We start from the raw sequence: 19,188 nt of genomic DNA, 5'->3' as shown, positions 1-19,188 counted from the left end.
CTCAATTTAGTATTTAGGTGCACCCTGAACCTTCCTTCCTCAGATCACGATTCCGAAACAAACAAGAAGAAAGAAGACCTGCTGTGCAGCTGCTAACAAGAGGAAGACACCAACTGACTTGGCCCCAGCCCTACAGGCCTGTCGACCCTCGAACCTGCTAAACCCCGGCGTCTCCAGTGGTCAGCAATCTCAAAAACCCCGGAGGACCTGACTGCCTTGTGACTCTAAAAGACTGGGACTCCCAAGAGCAGTGGTTCTGCTCAAAGCAAGTAACAAGCCCCTGGTGCCAGCCAGGAACCGTGACTCCCGCACACTCTGCACCCGCCAAGCCTGGTCCGTGCCGGAGTGGACAAAGACCACGAGGACGTCCCCCCGGCGACTGTGACCCCGAATCCGGGCACCCAAGGACCCACCTCGACGCTCCTGACGACACCTACAGCCTCAGAACCAGGGACCCCTCCAACCACGACCAGCTGAGGGTAAGATTTCCTGACACGAAAAGACACCCCTGCGGCCCCCTGTGCCCAGCTCCTGTGTGCCTACCTAATCTACAGCTTCCCAACTTACCTCTTGAAGTGGTGGTCGCACCTGAAGTATCTTCGTCCCAGAGCTTGCAGCCTTTGTTCATCATAGAGCTTCTCCATTAAAATCCATTGAGCGCCCGATGGCTCAAAAGCACCCTGCACTCAGCTGCCCGAGTGCCCCTGGGAGTGCAACCTCTGTCCTATTTTTCTTCCCCACTTGCCCTGAGCAAGTGACCAGGAGCCCAGCTCCCACAGCAGTGTGGCCTGCCTGCTAGCAGCCACCAACCAAAGGCCCCCTGCCCGCTATAGGCTAATTGGACCTAACTCTCTCTGCACCCGGCTGCCCCTGTGCCGCTGAGGGTGTAACAACTGTACCTACCTGACCCTGGGAGACCCCTAAGTCTATGCCCAGAACCTTAACTCTGCCAGTCGAGTACTTACCCAAAAGCCGATAACTCACTTTTCCTCCATAGGGTAACATTGACTGGTTTCACTTGGAAATTCTTCTAAGTGTCGAGTTTTGAAACTTTAAAATATTCACCTAAAATCAACCGAACAACGAAAACGAAATTACTCACCTGTTGCCAGGAGAGATGCCAGTGCTGGATCTTGGTGCCCAACACTGACCCTGAAAAGTAATTATAACTGTACTTACCGCTAACTTCAATCCATCAATCAATCAAGGCATTTGTAAAGCACACTACTTACCCATGAGGGTCTCATGGCGCTGGGGGGTGGGGAGTTCTGCTACTGCTTGAAAAGCCAGGTCTTGAGGCGTCTTCTGAAGGTCAGTAGGTCATGGGTCTGCCGTAGGTGGGTGGTGAGGGTGTTCCATGTCTTGGCGGCGAGGTGGGAGAACTATCTGCTGCCGGAGGTCGCTCTTCGGATGCGGGGGACTGTGACGAGGGCGCGGTCGGCGGAACGGAGCTGGCGGGTGGGGGTGTAGAAGCTGAGTCGTTTGTTGAGGTATGCTGGTCCGGTGTTGTGGATAGCCTTGTGTGCGTGGGTGAGTAGCTTGAAGGTCATCATTTTGTTGACGGGGAGCCAGTGCAGGTCTCTCGGGTAGGGTGTGATGTGGCTGCGGCAAGGGGTGTCGAGGATCAGGTGTGCTGAGGCGTTCTGGATGCGTTGAAGCCGTTTCAGGAGTCTGGCCGAGGCTCCTGCGTAGAGTGCGTTTCCGTAGTCCAGTCTACTGATGACGAGGGCCTGGTTGACCGTTCTTCTCGTTTTGGTGGGGATCCACTTGTAGATCCTGCGGAGCATGCGGAGGGTGTTGAAGCAGGAGGAAGAGACGGCGTTGACCTGCTTTGTCATGGAGAGGGTGGAGTCGAGGATGACCCCTAGGTTGCATGCGTGGTCGGTGGGTGTAGGAGCTGTTCCCAGTGCAGTCAGACACCAGGAGTCGTGCCAGGCCGACGGGTGGAACCGAGGATGAGGACCTCCGTCTTGTCTGAGTTAAGCTTCAGCCAGCTGTTCCTCATCCATTCGGCGACGGCCTTCATTCCTTCGTGGAGGTTGGTTTTGGCGGTGTGGGGGTCCTTGGTGAGGGAGAGGAACAGCTGGGTGTCATCGGCGTAAGAGATGATGTTGAGGTCATGCAGTCGGGCGACGTGGGCGAGCGGTGCCATGTAGATGTTAAACAGCGTTGGGCTGAGGGATGAGCCCTGGGGCACGCCGCAGATGATCTCGGTGGCTTCGAAGCGGAAGGGGGGAGGCAGACGCTCTGTGTTCTGCCGGAGAGGAAGGAGGTGGTCCAGTCCAGGGCCTTCTCTTGGATCCCGGCATCGTGGAGGCGTGTGCGTAGTGTGCGGTGGCAGACCGTGTCGAAGGCGGCTGATAGGTCCAGGAGGATCAGGGCCGCGGTTTCTCCGTTGTCTAGCATGGTCCTGATGTCATCGGTGGCGGCAATGAGGGTAGTCTCGGTGCTGTGGTTGCTGCGGAACCCGGACTGGTATGGGTCCAGGATGCTGTTCTCCTCGAGGTAGCTGGTCAGTTGTTTGTTGACGGTCTTCTCAATGACCTTCGTCGGGAGCAGGGAGATGGGCCGAAGGTTCTTGAGATCCCTGGGGTCCGCCTTGGGTTTCTTGAGTAAGGCGTTGATCTTGGCGTGCTTCCAGCTCTCCGGGAAGGTTGCCGTCTCGAACGAGATGTTGATGGCTTTCCGGAGATGGGGTGCGATGGTGGTGCTGGCTTTGTTGAAGATGTGGTGTGGGCATGGGTCTGACGGGGATCCGGAGTGGATGGTGTTCATGATCTTGATGGTGTCGTTGTCGTTAATGTTGGTCCAGGAGAGCAGGCGGTAGGTGCGGATGGTGGTCGTGGGGGCAGAGGTCTCAGTGGTTGTCGGGACGGTCGTAGCGTTGAAGCTGTCGTGGATGTCTGCGATCTTGTGGTGGAAAAAGGTGGCCAGCGAGTCGCACAGGTCCTGTGAAGGTGGAATGTCGTTGGTGTTGGAGCTGGGGTTGGAGAGTTCCTTCACGATGTGGAAGAGCTCTTTGCTGTTGTGTGCTTTGTTGTCTAGGCGGTCTTTGAAGGAGGCCCTTTTGGCGGATCTGATGAGGTGATGGTGTCTGCAGGTGGCGTTCTTGTGGGCTGCGTAGCTGTCGCGTGTTTTTTCACTGAGCCAGTTCTTCTCTAGCTTTCGGCAGGTTTGCTTGGAGGCCAGGAGGTCTTCAGTGAACCAGCTGGCTTTCTTGCTGGTGTGGCTGTTGGGGGGGGTTTCTTGAACGGGGCGAGGGTGTTGGCACAGTCGTCGATCCACTGTCTGAAGTTGCGGGCGGCGGTGTCGACGGGTGGGCTCTGGGCGAGGGTGGTGGTTAGCTGGTCTTCGGTGACTTTGCTCCAGCAGCGGCGAGGCATCTGTTGGGTGCGGTGGTGCGTGGTGGGTTTCCGGAAGGTGAAGTGGATGCAGCGATGGTCGGTCCACTGGAGTTCGGTGGTGTGGCTGAAGGTGACATGGGGGCTTGCGGAGAAGATGGGGTCAAGCGTGTGGCCGGCGGAGTGGTTGGGTGTTGTGACGAGTAGTCTGAGTCCGAGGTTGTCGATCAGGGTGGTGGAGTTGGTGTCGTCGTTGTTCTCGAGGTGGAAGTTCAGGTCCCCGAGGAGGATGTAGTCTGTGGAGGCGAGGGCGTGGGTGCTGATGAAGTCAGCGATGGAGTCGCTGAACTGTGGTCGGGTCCGGGGGGGGGGCTGTAGACGAGGGTTCCTCTGAGGGTGGTGTTGGGGTCGGTGTGGATCTGGAAGGGCAGGTGTTCGGCGGTGCTGGGGGTGTCGTCGGTGTTGGTCGAGACTCTGAGTGTTCCTGTGGACGATGGCGATACCTCCTCCTACTCCGTTGGTGCGGTCCCTGCGGGTGATCTTGTAGCCTTCCGAGACGGCTATGGCGATATCGGGTGGCGAGGAGGGGGTCAGCCAGGTCTCCGCCAGGAAGGCGACGTCTGGGGTGGTTGAGTCGAGTAGGTCCCAGAGTTCGACGGAGTGTTTGCGGGCGGAGCGGGTGTTGAGAAGAAAGTATCTGAGGTGGTTGGCTTCTTTCCTGGTTGGTGGTTTGGCGGGTCGGATGCTGGTGAAGCTGCAGTTCCGGCAGGAGAAGGGGCCTTGGGTGCGCTTTGGGGCGGTCAGGAAGCAGGTGTGTGATCGTCCGGTGTTGAGTGCGTGGAGGGTGCTGGCATTGTAGCGGTGTCGTGGCGGTCGCGGGAGCCAGGGGTTCTGGCGCTGGGCGTGGTCCAGGCGCAGACGGGCTTGCCTTAGGCGCGCACTCGGCGCGTCTGCGGCGCGGCCGCACAGCGACTTGCATTTAAGGGTAGGTGGGAGGGAGGAGCAGCTGGGAGGCGGGAGCGGCGAATGGGCGAGCGGGGGGGCCGCAGGGGACGCAACGGCGGGAAAAACGGGCAAAGCAAGGGGTACAGAAGGCAAAAGACGGGCAGGGGGGCACAGTAAAAAGGGAAAACCAAAGAAATAAGATTATACAAGGCCAAATACACAGGCAGTATACAACAGGCAGAAGCAGAAAAACAGCAGTACCGGCCTACCAGACCACCGAGGCCGAGGGGCTTCGAACCTGCGGTAGTGGTGGAGAAAGGCAGCGGGGGTCCACAGAAGCACTGGTGGAGCTGTGCGGCGTGGGGGGAGCGACCTACCTTAAACAGGGTCAAGGGTCGCTCTCCTCACCGCGCAGCGACCGCCATTTAAGGGTAGGTGGGAGGGAGGAGCAGCTGGGAGGCGGGAGCGGCGAATGGGCGAACGGGGGGCGGGGACGCAGCGGCGGGAAAAAACGGGCGATGCAAGGGGTACAGAAGGCAAAAGACGGGCAGGGGGGCACAGTAAAAAGGGAAGACCAAAGAAATAAGATTACACAAGGCCAAATACACAGGCGCAGTATACACAGGCAGAAGCAGAATAAACAGCAGTACCGGCCTACCAGACCACCGAGGCCGAGGGGCCTCGAACCTGCAGTAGTGGTGGAGACGGGCAGCGGGGGTCCACAGAGGCACTGGTGGAGCTGTGTGGTGTGGGGGGGAGCGACCTGCCTTAAACAGGGTCAAGGGTCGCTGGAGGAACTTGATTTTCCTCCTTAGGATAACATTGCCTGGTGTCGATTTGTGAAACAAACAAATATTCCTTAAAAATCGCCCGTGTAACAAAAACGATTTCTTTCAACTGTTTACAGGAGATGCACCAGTGCTGAATCCAGGATCCAGCACTGAGTAAGAAAAAGTAACGGTAACCCTACTTACCTGCTAAGTGGATTTCCTCCCATAGGATAACATTGTTGATTCTATGTGAAAAAGTTTCAACTTTTGAAATACAATAATATTCCTTGAAAATCATACCTGTAACCAAAACGTATTTACTTACCTGTTTCCAGGAAATGTCCCAGGACTGAATCTAGGATCCAGTCCTGTGGTTAGAAAAGTAATCCTAAAAGTAGTTAATTGCATTTACTTAGAAATTCCCATTGAGCTCAATGTTATAATTGTGTTTGAATTGTGTTGCCTATTGCAACAACTGTATCTATTGCATTCAAAAGTCAATTGCCTATTGAAAGTATTTAACTAAAGCATCTCATTCTGAGAAAGTATATTTTGATACCTATTGTTGGTTCTAAAATACAACAACCATATATTTTTATATACAAACCATTGGCCTAGAGTTCAGTTATTGAGTGTGTGAGACCATTTGCTGACTGAGTGTGTACAACAAATGCTTTACACTGTCCTCTGATACTGCCTTACTGCTCGACCAAGCTACCACTTTAGAGACTAAGGTTATATCTAACTTTAGCCTCTGCCAAACCTCTGGGGACTGTGGGCTCTGTGCACACTGTACCTTACCTTGGTGCAGTATATACAGAGCCACTTTCTTACAGCTGGGACAAGTAATGGTGTGTTTTGTAAGACATAAACAAAGCGGGGAAGTGCCATCATTTTATATAAAGAAGCTCAACCGAGCAACGTGAGGGGGAGAGTCTTCCAGTGCTGCACGTACTTTTGTAGTCGACGTAGTGGGGGGGCCAAGTTGTTATAGTAAAATACAGTAGGATTTGCCATGACGTAGATCCCCAAATACTGAAAGCCTTCGGTAACTGTCTAGCTCCACAACCGTTGGGCAGATTGGAGCATTCCCCGCACAAGATATATATGAGCGATTTATCCCAATTGATAGTGTACCCTGAGTACTTTTGGAAGAGGGTAAATAAGTGTAAGATTCTGTGTACTGAGAAATATGGTTTGGCCGAATAAAGCAAAATATTATCGGCATAGAGGGAGATTCTGTCCTCCCACTCCATCGTCCAATTTAGTCCCCTGATAAAGGGGACTAAATTGCCAGAGGTTCGAGGACCAATGCGAATATCGATGGAGGAAGTGGACAGCTTTGTCTCGTCCCCTTCTGCAGTTTAAAAATCGCTGGCTGTCCACCATTCGCTGTATCTCGTGCAAGGGGCCCAGAGTAGAGGAGCCGTACACATGACAAGAATTTCCCTCCAAATCGTTCAAGAGACGCGAACAGGAAGGGCCAATCGATCATATCGAATGCCATTTTAGAATCAAGGGACATTATCACTGCCTCTTCTCTTAATATTCCTAGCCCTGCCCATAAGACACCGTAGGGAGAGTGCGGTATTCCTGTCTGGCATAAAGCTGGATTGATCTGGGTGGATCAGTTTGTGGAGCAGGGGTGACAGACGCGTGGCTAGGATTTTGGCTAGCATTTTCACCTCTGGATTTAGCAGGGAGATAGGCTGATAAGAGCCACAGTGCTCGGGAGGTTTCCCTTTGGGAGGTTTCCCATTGGGAGGTTTGCCATTTTTGTGTATCACCACACTAGTGGCCAGTCTGTGAGTTTCAGGTAGGGTACCGTTTGCCACACTTTCTTCATACATTTTAATCCGGTACGGGGCGATTGTGGATGCGTTTGTTTTATAGAGTTCAATTGGAAGCCCACTCGGGCCCATTGCTTTCCCGGATTGTAGCGCCCCAATTGCCTTGATCACTTCCTCATTAGTCAAGGCTGAGTTTAACTCCTCTACATCTGAGCTTTCAAGGGCAGGAAGTTTGTGAATGGCCAACAACTCCTGTGTCTCGTTGTAAGTGGAAGCCCCTGTTGGCGTGTAAATTGGTTTAAAATGTTCTGCAAAAGCTTCCGCTTTGCTGTGCCTGTCTTTAAGCCGAGTCCCATCTCTTGTCTCAATCTCGGGAAAACACATCTAGTGGCCTTTTCCCATTTATTCGACCATGCCAGCAATTTACCCGCCTTATCCCCAATCTCATATATTCGATGTTGAGTGGCGCGGTATTGAGCTTTAGCCGCATCCGCAGCAATATCCCCATATTCTTTCTGCTTCATTAGGAATCTATGTTGTATGATTTATCTTTAGGTATTTTAGTATATGTTTTAATTGTATATGTTATACGTTCTATAATAATGTTTTTTAATATAGTTTGTGAATTTTTAGTTTTGAAATGTAATTGTTTATTGTCGCGGGTTGTGAGTTTATAATGGTACAAGGTGGGAAGTAAATTAATGTTTAATTATTTAATTGATAATTATGTAAATTGTGTGATTAATTTTTTAAGTTATGTTTTAGGTGCAGGCTGTGGGGTTTGTAGGGTGACAGGGTGGGAAGTAAATGAACTATAATTAATTAATCATTATTTTTTAATTATTTAATAGATAGTTATATAAATAGTGTATTTGTTATAATTTTTAATATGGAATTTAAATGTAGGTTGTGTTTTTAGGGTTACAGTTTGTGAAGTTATTTAAGGATTAATTTATTGATAATTATTACTTTATTATTTACTTGATAATTATTTTATTTGTGAAATTATCATGTTTGTTAAGTTATGTTTTAGGTGTGTGTTAACTTTATAGCCGAATAGGGTGGGAAGTTATTTAAGTAATCCTAAATTTAAAAATGTGTTCATTTTTAAAAAGATTTTATTTTCTTATTTAATATATGAATTGTGTTATACCTTGTTTATTCGTATTACATATTAGTTGTTGGCTGTTATGTCTGTGGGAATATAGTGTGATATTTTAATTATAATATTTGTTAGAATTATTAATTATAAAAAAATTGACATTTTTTTCATTTGGTAAAATGTAGACATTTAATTTTTATATATAGATTTTTCTATTTTTGGGTATGTAATATAGTTAAAATGTTATTTGTTTGAAGTAAAGTACTCTCTCTGTACTGTACCAGTGAATGAAGTGGGAATAGTACATTTTACCCCTCTGGAGTCCAACGCTTTCCCTACTGGTGGATATACTGTAGTGGGACTAGTATATTTATTATTATTAGAGTTTTATTGTTTTTTTTGTATTATTTAAATATTTATTATGTGTTTTTTATTTAACTTCATATTTTATATATATAGATGTATCTAATTTTTTACATAGTTTTAGTAAAACGTATTTTTATCTATTGTTTACTTTTTATGTATAAATAATTTGGAAATAGTTTACATTTTGTTGCAGTCCATTACGTTTACCATTTATTTTTATGTCTATTTAAATATATTTATACTTTTTATATATTGTTCTATTTAACAAAACATTACAAAATTTAAATATAGATTATAGTTAAATTGTTTTAAAATAGTTTTATATATGTGTATATAAATATATGCAGACTCATTGTGTTTAAGTATGTGTTTTATATATCTTTAAATATTAAATATATTTAATTTTCATTATATTTGTTAAAATATATATTATTTACTCTTTTTAATTTTATATATATATATATATAAAACAATATTTTTTCGATATTGGTGTAAAACGATATTATTTCAATATTTTTGTGCTTACCAATCTAAGTATAAACAACAATATTTTTGTGATCGGTATTTCTGTATCCCAATATTTCTGGTTTGGATATTGTGGTTAGGAGAACCGGCCCATGTGAGTGGAGGAGGAGTGGCTGATGGCAGCAGTGATTAAAGAGAGGATGTAAAGAGAGACTTCCTCATGGTTGAGATCACACACATTGATGAGAGAGTTGAGAGTGACACAGAGTGCAGGTTCCTTTGAGGCTCACAGATCTGTTTCTGTGGTGGTGTTGAGGTAGAGTTTGATTCAAAAAGACCACATATGAAAGCGCTGTGTAAAACAGGTTGGTACATCGTTTATGATATTGATTAAAAAAGGTTGTAATCTCTTAAAATATGACAAGACAATAGTCGTAAAATTAATATAAGTAATGCAAACTATATTGAGTGTTTAAAAGGCAGACCTTTGGAGCCCAGAAACTAAAAAGAAATGGCAAACCACAGCCATGTACTATGTGGATTAGGAATGATAAAGAATAAATTAAACGAAAGCACAGTTAACTATAATTCCTACTCAACATATCCATGTGCATAGTGATGGGGCAGAGGGATAGCTGAGCTATCAGAGAAACGACATACAAGCAGACAGAGCGATGGATGTATGGTCAAATGGAGAGATAAATAGCCAAAGAAGTGGGTAGGGATGTTGGGACAGGTAGATGGGCCATCAGATACATGAACAGAGAGACAGGCGGACCATCAAAGAACCAGAGAGAAAAGGTAGACAGAAACAGACTGTCAGAGAAGTGAACAAAGAGGCAGGCCATGAGAGATAGAGCTGGACGTATGGACCACGCTGGGCCACTAGTGAGACAGGTAGAGAGGGAAAAAGGCAAGATACCTCATTCTTAGCAGAGAATATTGTTTTTTGTGGTAATTCTGTTATGGCAATTTCTCTTTTTGACCATTTTAGGTCGAATCGTCATGGAACATTCGAAAACTGAGTGGGTCCCTGTCTTGGCTTCAGGTGAGTGGTTTCTCTGTGGGTTTTGATGCCACCAATTCACCCTGTGTGACTAACGTAGGTCTTTAACTCATGATTCTTCTTTAGTTTGGCAGAAACAATTGTAATTACAGTCTTAATGCCCCTGATTCTTCCAGCTTTGGCATCAGTGAAACAATATGGTTCTCGTTTCCATTTGTTTGAGAAGTTATTTTATAGATAATCATTCCTTTAAATGCTTACAAAACTATTACAAAACCCTTCACTGCTTTGTGTTGCCTGCCTGGAGCTTATTCAAGGGTACAGATTAAACAAAATATATATATATATATACGCGTTTCGGAGAATTCTCTCTCCTTCCTCTTGGGCCAAATGCGAGCATTCGAAATGCTTCAGGCAGAGTCTCATCCGGGGGCTCAATGAAGGCCCAGAAACTGTCTTTGTAATTTATGCGAGCACTCGAGCCCACTGGAGGGTTAAAATTATGCATTAAATTTGAACTACGAAGACCAGCCTGCACTGGGAGTGACAACGACAAATCGGCACACCGGAGGCCAATTTAGGAAATTATAAAGCACGCCGGGACTGTAGTTTGGCAAGAAGCTTTTCGAATGCTCGCATTTGGCCCAAGAGGAAGGAGAGAGAATTCTCAAACGCGTCGCTGGGTAATTTTGTGTGAATATAAATATATATATATATATATATATATATACACACACACACACTGCCACATGATGTCTGCAATATACCAGTAAGTGTAGAGTTGGCAGTCTGTCTGTTGTGAGTGTGAGATGCAAAGCACACAGTGCAGTACATGTCCGTGTAGATCGGAACGTTAACTTGCTATGAGTGCCGATGTGTGTTGAAGTGATAGTTCACTAGATCGGCACCTTTTCATGCTGACTGGTTCCTAGACACTTTGTAACATTAACACTGCTGGGAACGTTGGTTTAGTTTAGTTCATTGTGTCTGAATATGTTTTATGTTCGATTACCTTTATGCAGAAATTTACAAACATATGTTTGTATACACAGTGGGTTTGTTAACCGAATAAAAGTAAAGTTATTGCATATATATAGGGGCTAGTGGTGTCTTTGAGATCGCCTTGGGTATTTTACTGATTGGTTGCGTAATTCAAGGTGTGTGTGGCACCGCTGCTGGTGACTAAGTTGCATTCAGGGAATGAGAGTAATAGATAAGTCAGCTGTGGGTGGTTGCTCCTGGGTGTAACTGCAGCCTTATGAGTTTGGAATATTCCAGATGCCACCAGGCTGCCACCGCTAATGGAGGCCTTTTACAAACTCTAAGGAGGAAAACATACCTTCTCAGAGCTGAATCTTGGGACAAACCATCAAGGGGACCTGCTCATTGTGGTATAGTTGAGGGCAGCAGAGCAGTGCCGCACGGCCAGCAGCCTCCCCAGTGAATACATGCACTAGTCGCGTGCCCACAAATGCACACGAGTTGGTCTGCCAGGCCAGGCCAGGCCAAGGATGGTCGAGATTAGGTGGCGATGTCAAGTTTGTACCCATGGTGGCGGAGGCAAGAATGGTGTTTAAGTGGTTTAAATGAAGGACGTTTGAGGTAGAGGACGGCTCTAGCGAGGGTGTTGTGTAGGCAACAGATAGGAACCATTGGGGTAGGCGATAGGAGTCTGGTTGGAGCGGGCGCAGTGGTCTGAGGGGCAAGGGTTGAGCACGCTGGAGCGATGTAGAAGGTGGTGTATCCGGTTGAGGGAGTGGGAATGGAAAATAAGGAAGGTTTGTGCTGTAGTAGCAAAGTATAATGGAGTGTAGGGTATTTTAGTGTCTCTGCATTATATATAAGAATAGTAATGGATAGTGGGGTGTGTGTGCGAGGTAAGGGATCTTGAGTGGGGTGTGTGAGAGAGGTAATGTGTTAAGGAGGTGCCTTCAATAAGCATGCATAGCTACTGTCCACCCATATGCGGAGTTAGAGCAGCGCTGGGGAGGATTGGAACACTTTGATAATGTACCCTAATAATGTCAATGAAGCCTGTCCCACGGTGGAGTTATCCTGGTAGTGAAACGTACCTCGGAAGTGCAGTTCTGGTGAGTTTGGTGGGAGGCTGGGGACACTGTAGACAAAGATTCTGCTGTCCTGGTTTCCTTGTTGCACCTGGTTCAGCCCTGACTCGGGCATTCAAAACCCTGTGTCTGAGCAGAGCCTGTAGAACAGGAGCTCGTGAACATTGCTGAAGTAGTTCACAGTTTTCTGTTTTCCCACGGAGTGTCAGGGGATTTGTGAATTCGTAGATAATTGTCTGCTTTCTTGCAGAATACTTCAGTTCTGAATGATACTTTAGGTATTTATTTGTGGTTTTGTGTAGTGTGCTCTCCCTCCGTCACACCTCTGAGCTCTTGCATGATTATAAGAGGTAGTTACAAAGCGGGTACATTCCCTGATAGTTAAAGTTTGAAGACACATTAAAACTGGAGCAACATTTCACCCGCGTCTTAATTTTCACTTGGTCTGCTTCAAGCTTTGAATTATGCTTAAAAACATTGCACACTAATATGTTAGTTATATATATTTCCTTTTTTAGGTCTCGCCTGAGCCAGCGCATACGCTGCTCTGCGAGACATTTAGTTAGGGATTTTAAAATTCTTACCACAGCTCTATGTGTGGCATTCTGCGTGCGGTTACGCGAACAGGCATCATCTGGCTTTCCTCTCGCTCTCCCATGCGTGCACCTCACTCTGCCTCTCTGCAACCTTACAGCGTGCCTCGCTCTGCCCCTCCCCAACCACAGACCGCGTCCCCGCGATCAGTTTCGCTTTCACGGCCACGCTGCCGTGTTACTTTTACGGCCGCGCGGCCAATGCTTGTTATTTTAGTGCAGCCCCAGCAGTTCCTCCAACAATACAGTTTTAGAAAAAACATAACAAAAACTCTGTCAACACAACCATTGACAAAGACAAACAGCCCTATTTGTTTTGCCAAAGTTTGTGCTTTCTTACTGTACGAGTGCGACATGGCTCCCGAAAATATACTTTTTCCAAATATTTGATGTCTGGAGTGAGACTATTATATGATCATATCCTAGTAATACATGGGGTATTTCTGTGCCTCACCTCCGCTTTTGAGAAGGTGTATGGCTGTAAGTTTACTCTGGCAGGTACACACTCGCGGGATCTGAAGGGTTAGAATATCCCAGAGGCCATTTGTAGCTCAGTGGCAGGAATGTGTGTGCGCCTAATGCTCCCCTGTGTACTCTCAAGTGAAAGCTCCGTGTGCAAGGCCCCCTGCTGGCCAAGTCTTTGCAGGACATTTACTTTCCGACTTAAATGCACCAACCAATCATGCATAGTCTTTCAAAAGCCTGGTTGAACAATATCAGCAAGTATGTACCAACGGGCCATCCTTAGCTGATGATATTGCGCTCACTTACCCGTCCCTTGAAGAGCAGCTCTTCAATAAACGATGTCGTCATGGGGCAGTCCGCCCCATGCTGGGCATCGCATGTCTTATTTGATCATTCGCGGCTGGAATGCATTGAATTACTCCCTAGGCATGGCTGGCATTCTCGCATATCCGGGGTACAGTTGTTGGGCATACTCGTCGCTTTTTAATCAAGCAGAAAACAGATTGCTCGCATTCGTTGGAGAGCAGTCTGTGAAGCCAGGGACGACAGATGCCGGCCTACAGCTGGCATGTAAAGCGGGCTAGGAAGCTCCTCAGAGGTCGGCCTGCCGTGTTCAAAGTAAACATAAACACATTAACATACTGCGCCCTGCAGTCAAGGTGCTTAGTGTCTGACCTGACGCATACCCTACAAGTTGTCGAGAAGATTGCACTTAAGAATATTGTGAGAACTCCCTTTACTTGAACGCATTCGCATTATCACAGTGGCGATGAAGATTGAGCCATTCTATGATTTTCTGTATGCAGGAAATGCAGTTTTTAATGGTGCTTCGTCTCCTCCTACTCTAAGCACAAGTGTGCCCCCACCGTGTGCCCACGCAGTCATGCACACTGTGGTGGCAGCGGTTAGACAACAGAGTGCCAGGTCGGCGCACGTTTCGTAATATATATAATCTAACGAGGAAGAGGGAGATGGCAGGCATAGAGCACACTGCACATGAAAGATGAATGCTCTGCAGATGTATGTGGTGGCTGTGACCTGGCAACGGAAATGCAAACAAACACCCTGCCTGAAAGAAATGTGCTTTTGGGAGTCAAAATAATTGGCGGTATTGTTGTAACCTATTTATTTATATTTTTGAAAAGGCTATAAATGCTTTTGTTTGGTTGGAACAGCGACGGTTGCAGCACAGTGTTGAAGGGTTTCCTTTACTTGGTGCTGTGCTTTTTACATATTGTGACGTTTGTGATTTCAAAGAGGACATCAATGTGTGTCGATTTGCAGGTTGTGAAACTGGGCTGTCCCTGCTGTGAAAGCTCGTGGCCCTGGAATGAAATTCCAGCTGGAGTGTATCTCCATCGTGAGAGTATGCAATGCACATTGTCACATGCATGTTGTATTGTTGGGAATGTGTATTCATATTGCGATCAGTGAAAGCGTGCACGCCTCTCAGTATGATTATGGTGACAAAAATTGACCTCTAATTACGTTTTTTTGTTAGTAAGTTGCTGAGTTTATTCTTGAAAATGTGTACATTTAGAAATTGTTTAGTTATGAAGACTAGACGTAAATATATCCGTCATGCATCACAATCACACAACTTCCTGTTTTAAATAAGCATTGGTATAGCCAATAGGTCTTGCCTTTGGGACCTTATAAGTTTTTATCCATGCAACAGTTGATGTTATTTCACCAAGGATATTGTGCTGCATAACTAAATACTTATAAGGTCCCAAAGGCGAGACCTATTGGCTATGCCAATGCTTGTTGTCTCTTTACTGTTGGTGGATAAGGGCCTTTTACAGATTGGAGTGTTTGTTCTAGTCACTGACCCTATCATGAGATATTATTCTGCAAACATGAACCGTTCCTCTGGTAACTCGTCTTACCTTTGGTTGGACTAGTGGGACAGCACCGTCACTGCTCTGACGTCACACACCCGCAAGCGTCCATGGCTCTCATCCTGTGGAATCGCTGTGAATTTCTGTGGATCAGTCCATGGTTCTCTGTATTTCAGTCGAACGCCTATACCTGTCCGTCAGCTTCTTGGTGTCCGAGTGTCCAGTAGAGGAGGGGATATTCTTACAGCATGAGGGGCTTACATTTGTAACATCTCTTCCTGGTGTGCACATGTGAGTATGCACACACTAGTGCATTTTTCTCCATTTTCAGGGTTTTCGTGTGAGTATCCATAGGTTTGTTTACATTATTCGGTAAGAATCCTTAGATTCCTTGAAGTCCAAGTGTGTCTGAGGAATAACCCGGATGTCCCTAGAAATGACGAGCTGGAGACGTACATTGGCGGTGACGTGTCCTGCCAGAGGGAGTGCACGCGGGGGCTCTGCAGCTGTTCTAAGAAAGCCAGCGGTGCCATTTACACATTTCAGAAGCTGAATGGAGTGTGGGCGGCAGGAAGGCAGCTGAGCTGCCCGCCAGACACTGTAAACAGCCCGCTGACAAATGTGCTCCGTTCTTGGAACACGCCTGTGCCTGGTAAGGCAATTCATGTTCGATTTAGGCTGCGGTGGGGTTGCATGTTGTATGATATGAATGGGGAATACTCATTTTTTCTAAGCTACTTTAGTCTGACTTTCTTTTGTCATTGTTTTTATTGGCTCGTGTAAATTCAGTACATTCTGTTTATATGGCCCAATAGTTTAATACACTGAATTTATAGGTGGAGAAAAATAAATACAGTGAAAGAGGTTGGGTTTAAAAACGCGACTGAATCAATATCTTCATGAAAAAGTATGCGTGTCTGCCTGCCTGCCTGTCTGCCTGTCTGTCTGTCTCTCTCGCCCATAGCATTAAGTTAGCCAGAATGCAGTGGAGCAGAGGAGATATCTGTGCCTCGGTGTTGGAGAGAGGACCACCGGGGAGTCGGGGGGACTACTCCGGGGCACCTTCCTACCGCAAAGTTATAGCCGAGCGCCGCCGAGAAGCCTCCTAGGAGAGGTCCTTCTCTTGTGATCGTACTAGGCCCAGTAACACCACTACACAGGACTCCGTATCAGTTGCGTATCTTGGTACTTTATCAATGGTAGCACATTCAATATATTTACAGGGGGATCGAGTGATCCAGAAAGAGCCTCAATGTCTTTGTGGGGGTAGGGTAGCGGGACAGTCTTGGTACCAGCCTGGTACGGGGAGGCTCTGCGCCAGACCTTGCGTGCTGGTCTCAAAGCAGCTCGGACGTGGGGAGCCGCGACGGTGTCTGCAGGGCTCGGGTGGTAGATCCGCTTGGGTCGAGCCGCGACACAGTCAGCAGGGCTCGGGTGGTAGGTCCGCTTCGGTCGAGCCGCGACGAGGTCAGCTGGGCTCTGATGGTAAGTTCAACAAGGTCGGGCCGCGACAGCGTCAGCAGGGCCCCAAAGGTTCGTGAAGGTCTTTTAAGCACGATGGAGCCGCGACGTCGTCAGCAGGGCTCAGGGTGTGGTTTCAGGATGAGTCTTTCTCCGTAGGGTCAGCCGCGATCCGATCAGCAGGGCTCTTGACTCCGGGATACAACTGCCGTCTTGTTGCCGAGTCGCCCCAGATATAGGTCTGGAGCCCTTTGATGTCCGGACCCTTGCGCCCGGGGGGGCAGAGAGGCCGGATCGGGAGCGGCCAGACGCCCAGCAGGAGAGGCGCCAGGCCCAAGAGAGCTGTGGGGCGATCGCACCTAGGTGTGGAAGGACGGTTGGGGGTCCCATCGATACTGCCCTCCGCCGGGAGTGGGGAGGTGTTCACGTGGTATCCCCCTGGCCAGGGGTTGGCGCCCCGATGTCGGGCCTCGCTGGGACCGAGGCCGGGTGGAGCGGGGTCACGTAGGTGGTTACGTAGAGTCACGTACAATCCAAAATGGAGGAGCCCCGAGGTGCATGGGACCTCGTGCGGCTTAGCGAGGGGGAACAGGACCACGCCACGAGGCCGGCTCCAACACGCGTCCCCCCCAGCTGAAGGCATGGAGAGTCACCCATCTCCTTGGGGGTTCTCCTCGCCGAGGCGGAAGAATCTGGACAGGCCGTCGGCATTGGCGTGGTCGTTGCCGGGCCGGTGCTCCACGGTGAAGTCCGTCCCTTGCAATGAGATGGACCATCGCAACAACTTGGGGTTCTCGCCCCACATTTGCATTAGCCACCGCAAGGGCCGGTGGTCAGTTTGGACTCTGAAGTGGGTGCCGAAAAGGTAGGGCCGGAGCTTCTTGAGAGCCCATACCACAGCGAAGGCTTCCCGCTCGATGGTGCTCCACCTCTGTTCCCGTGGCAGCAGTCGGCGGCTGATGAAGGCCACAGGTCGGTCGAGGCCCTCGGTGTCCATCTGGGAGAGGACCGCTCCGACCCCGTACTCCGAGGCATCGGTCTGAACCACAAATTCCTTGCTGTAGTCAGGGGCCTGTAGCACAGGGGCAGCGCACATGGCCGCCTTGAGGGCTTCAAAAGCGGTCTGACAGCGGGGCGTCCAGTGCACCGCCTTGGGCTGTTTCTTGGAAGTGAGCTCCGTGAGGGGCCCCACAATACTGCCATAATCCTTAATAAATCGCCGGTAGTAGCCTGTGAGGCCTAAGAAGGCCCGGACAGCGGTTTGGGTTGCGGGGGGCTCCCACTCCTGGATGGCATCGACCTTTAACTGGAGGGGCGCCACCTGGCCACTCCCCACCTGATGGCCCAGATAGGTCACAGATCCTTGACCGATCTGGCACTTGCTGGCCTTAATGGTGAGCCCGGCCCTTTGGAGAGCGGCCAGGACTTCTCCGAGGTGTCCTAGGTGCGCGGCCCAGTGGTTGCTGAAGACGGCAATGTCGTCGAGGTAGGCCGCGCTGAAAGCTTCTAGCCCGGCCAGGACCTTGTTCACCAGCCTCTGGAAGGTCGCTGGGGCGTTCTTCATACCGAAGGGCATCACCCGAAAGTGGTAATGCCCATCGGGGGTGGAAAAAGCGGATCGTTCCTGGGCGCCGGGGGTGAGCTTGATCTGCCAGTACCCAGCGGTGAGATCAAAGGTGCTTAGGTAGCGGGCGGCTCCTAAGCGATCGATCAGCTCGTCTGCCCGTGGCAGGGGGTGGGCATCGGTCTTGGTGACTGCGTTCAGGCCCCGGTAGTCTACACAAAATCTGAGATCCGGGGGGGTGCCGGGGGCGGCGGCCTTCAGCACCAAGACCACAGGGCTGGCCCACGGGCTGTCGGATGGCTCGATGACTCCGAGGGCGAGCATCTTGGAGACCTCGGTCTGTATGCAGGCTCGGACTCGGTCTGGTACTCTGTAGGCGCGGTGTCGCACAGGGGGGCTGTCCCCGGTGTCCACGTCGTGGACGCACCAGGGGGTCACCCTGGGCGTGAGAGAGAAGAGGGCAGCGAAGGGTTGCAGCAGCTTCCGGCAGTCATGGCGCTGTTCTGGGGTCAGGGTGGCGGAGAGGTGGACGCCCTCCAAGGAGCCGTCTTGGCCCGAGGACCCCAGGAGGTCTGGTAGGGGCTCGGAGTCGCTTTCGCCCCCATCGTCGGTAGCCAGCAGCAGGCTTAATTCAGTTCGGGCAAAGTGGGGCTTGAGCCGGTTGGCGTGTAGGACCCGGAGGGGGTTCCTCGGGGACTCCATGTCGACCAGGTAGGTGACGGGGCTCTTCCTCTCAACCACCTTGAAGGGCCCGGTCCACTTGTCCTGTAGGGCGCAGGGGTCCACGGGCGGCATGACCCAGACTTGCTGGCCCGGCTCGAACTCGATGGTCGAGGCATTTTCGTCATACCAGCGTTTCATGTCTTCTTGGCTGGCTTCGAGGTTGGCTTCTGCCAGGGCCCGGAACTTCCGAGTCTGGTTCCGCAGGGTCAGGAGGTACCGGTAGACGTCGGGGGGGGCATCTTGGACGTTCGCCTCCCAGCCCTCCTTGACCAGGCTGAGGGGCCCTCGGATGGGGTGCCCATACAACAGTTCGAAGGGGCTGAAGCCCAGGGATTTCTGTGGTACCTCTCGATAGGCGAACAGGAGGCAGGGCAGCAGGACGTCCCATCTCCTCCGCAGGGGCTCTTCCTGGCCCTTGATCATCCCCTTCAGAGTTCTGTTGAACCACTCGACCAGTCCGTTCCCCTGGGGGTGGTAAGGGGTGGTGAATTTGTAGGTGACCCCACATTGTTGCCAGAGGGATCTCATGTATTTCGAAATAAAGTTCGTACCCCTGTCACTCACCACTTCTCGGGGGAACCCCACCCTGGAGAAGATGCCCATCAGGGCCCGGCCCACCACTGGAGCTGTCACAGTGCGGAGTGGGATGGCCTCGGGGTATCGGATGGCGTGGTCGACCAGTACCAGGAT

General features: G+C 49.5%; 1 protein-coding gene across 2 annotated transcripts in view; it reads left to right on the top strand.

Moving 5' to 3' along the window:
* Nucleotides 1–19,188, top strand: part of SHQ1 (SHQ1, H/ACA ribonucleoprotein assembly factor) — a 260,154-nt gene that overhangs the window by 87,745 nt on the left and 153,221 nt on the right. For both annotated transcript variants that reach the window (XM_085624233.1, XM_085624234.1), the window contains exon 9: nucleotides 9,774–9,827. In XM_085624233.1, the coding sequence (XP_085480359.1) occupies nucleotides 9,774–9,827 (54 nt within the window). The remainder of the gene's footprint in view (nucleotides 1–9,773; nucleotides 9,828–19,188) is intronic.

The sequence above is a fragment of the Triturus cristatus genome, chromosome 9 (assembly GCF_964204655.1).
Source record: "Triturus cristatus chromosome 9, aTriCri1.1, whole genome shotgun sequence".
Classification (NCBI taxonomy): Eukaryota; Metazoa; Chordata; class Amphibia; order Caudata; family Salamandridae; genus Triturus; species Triturus cristatus.
This window is presented reverse-complemented; position numbering and strand designations above follow the sequence as displayed.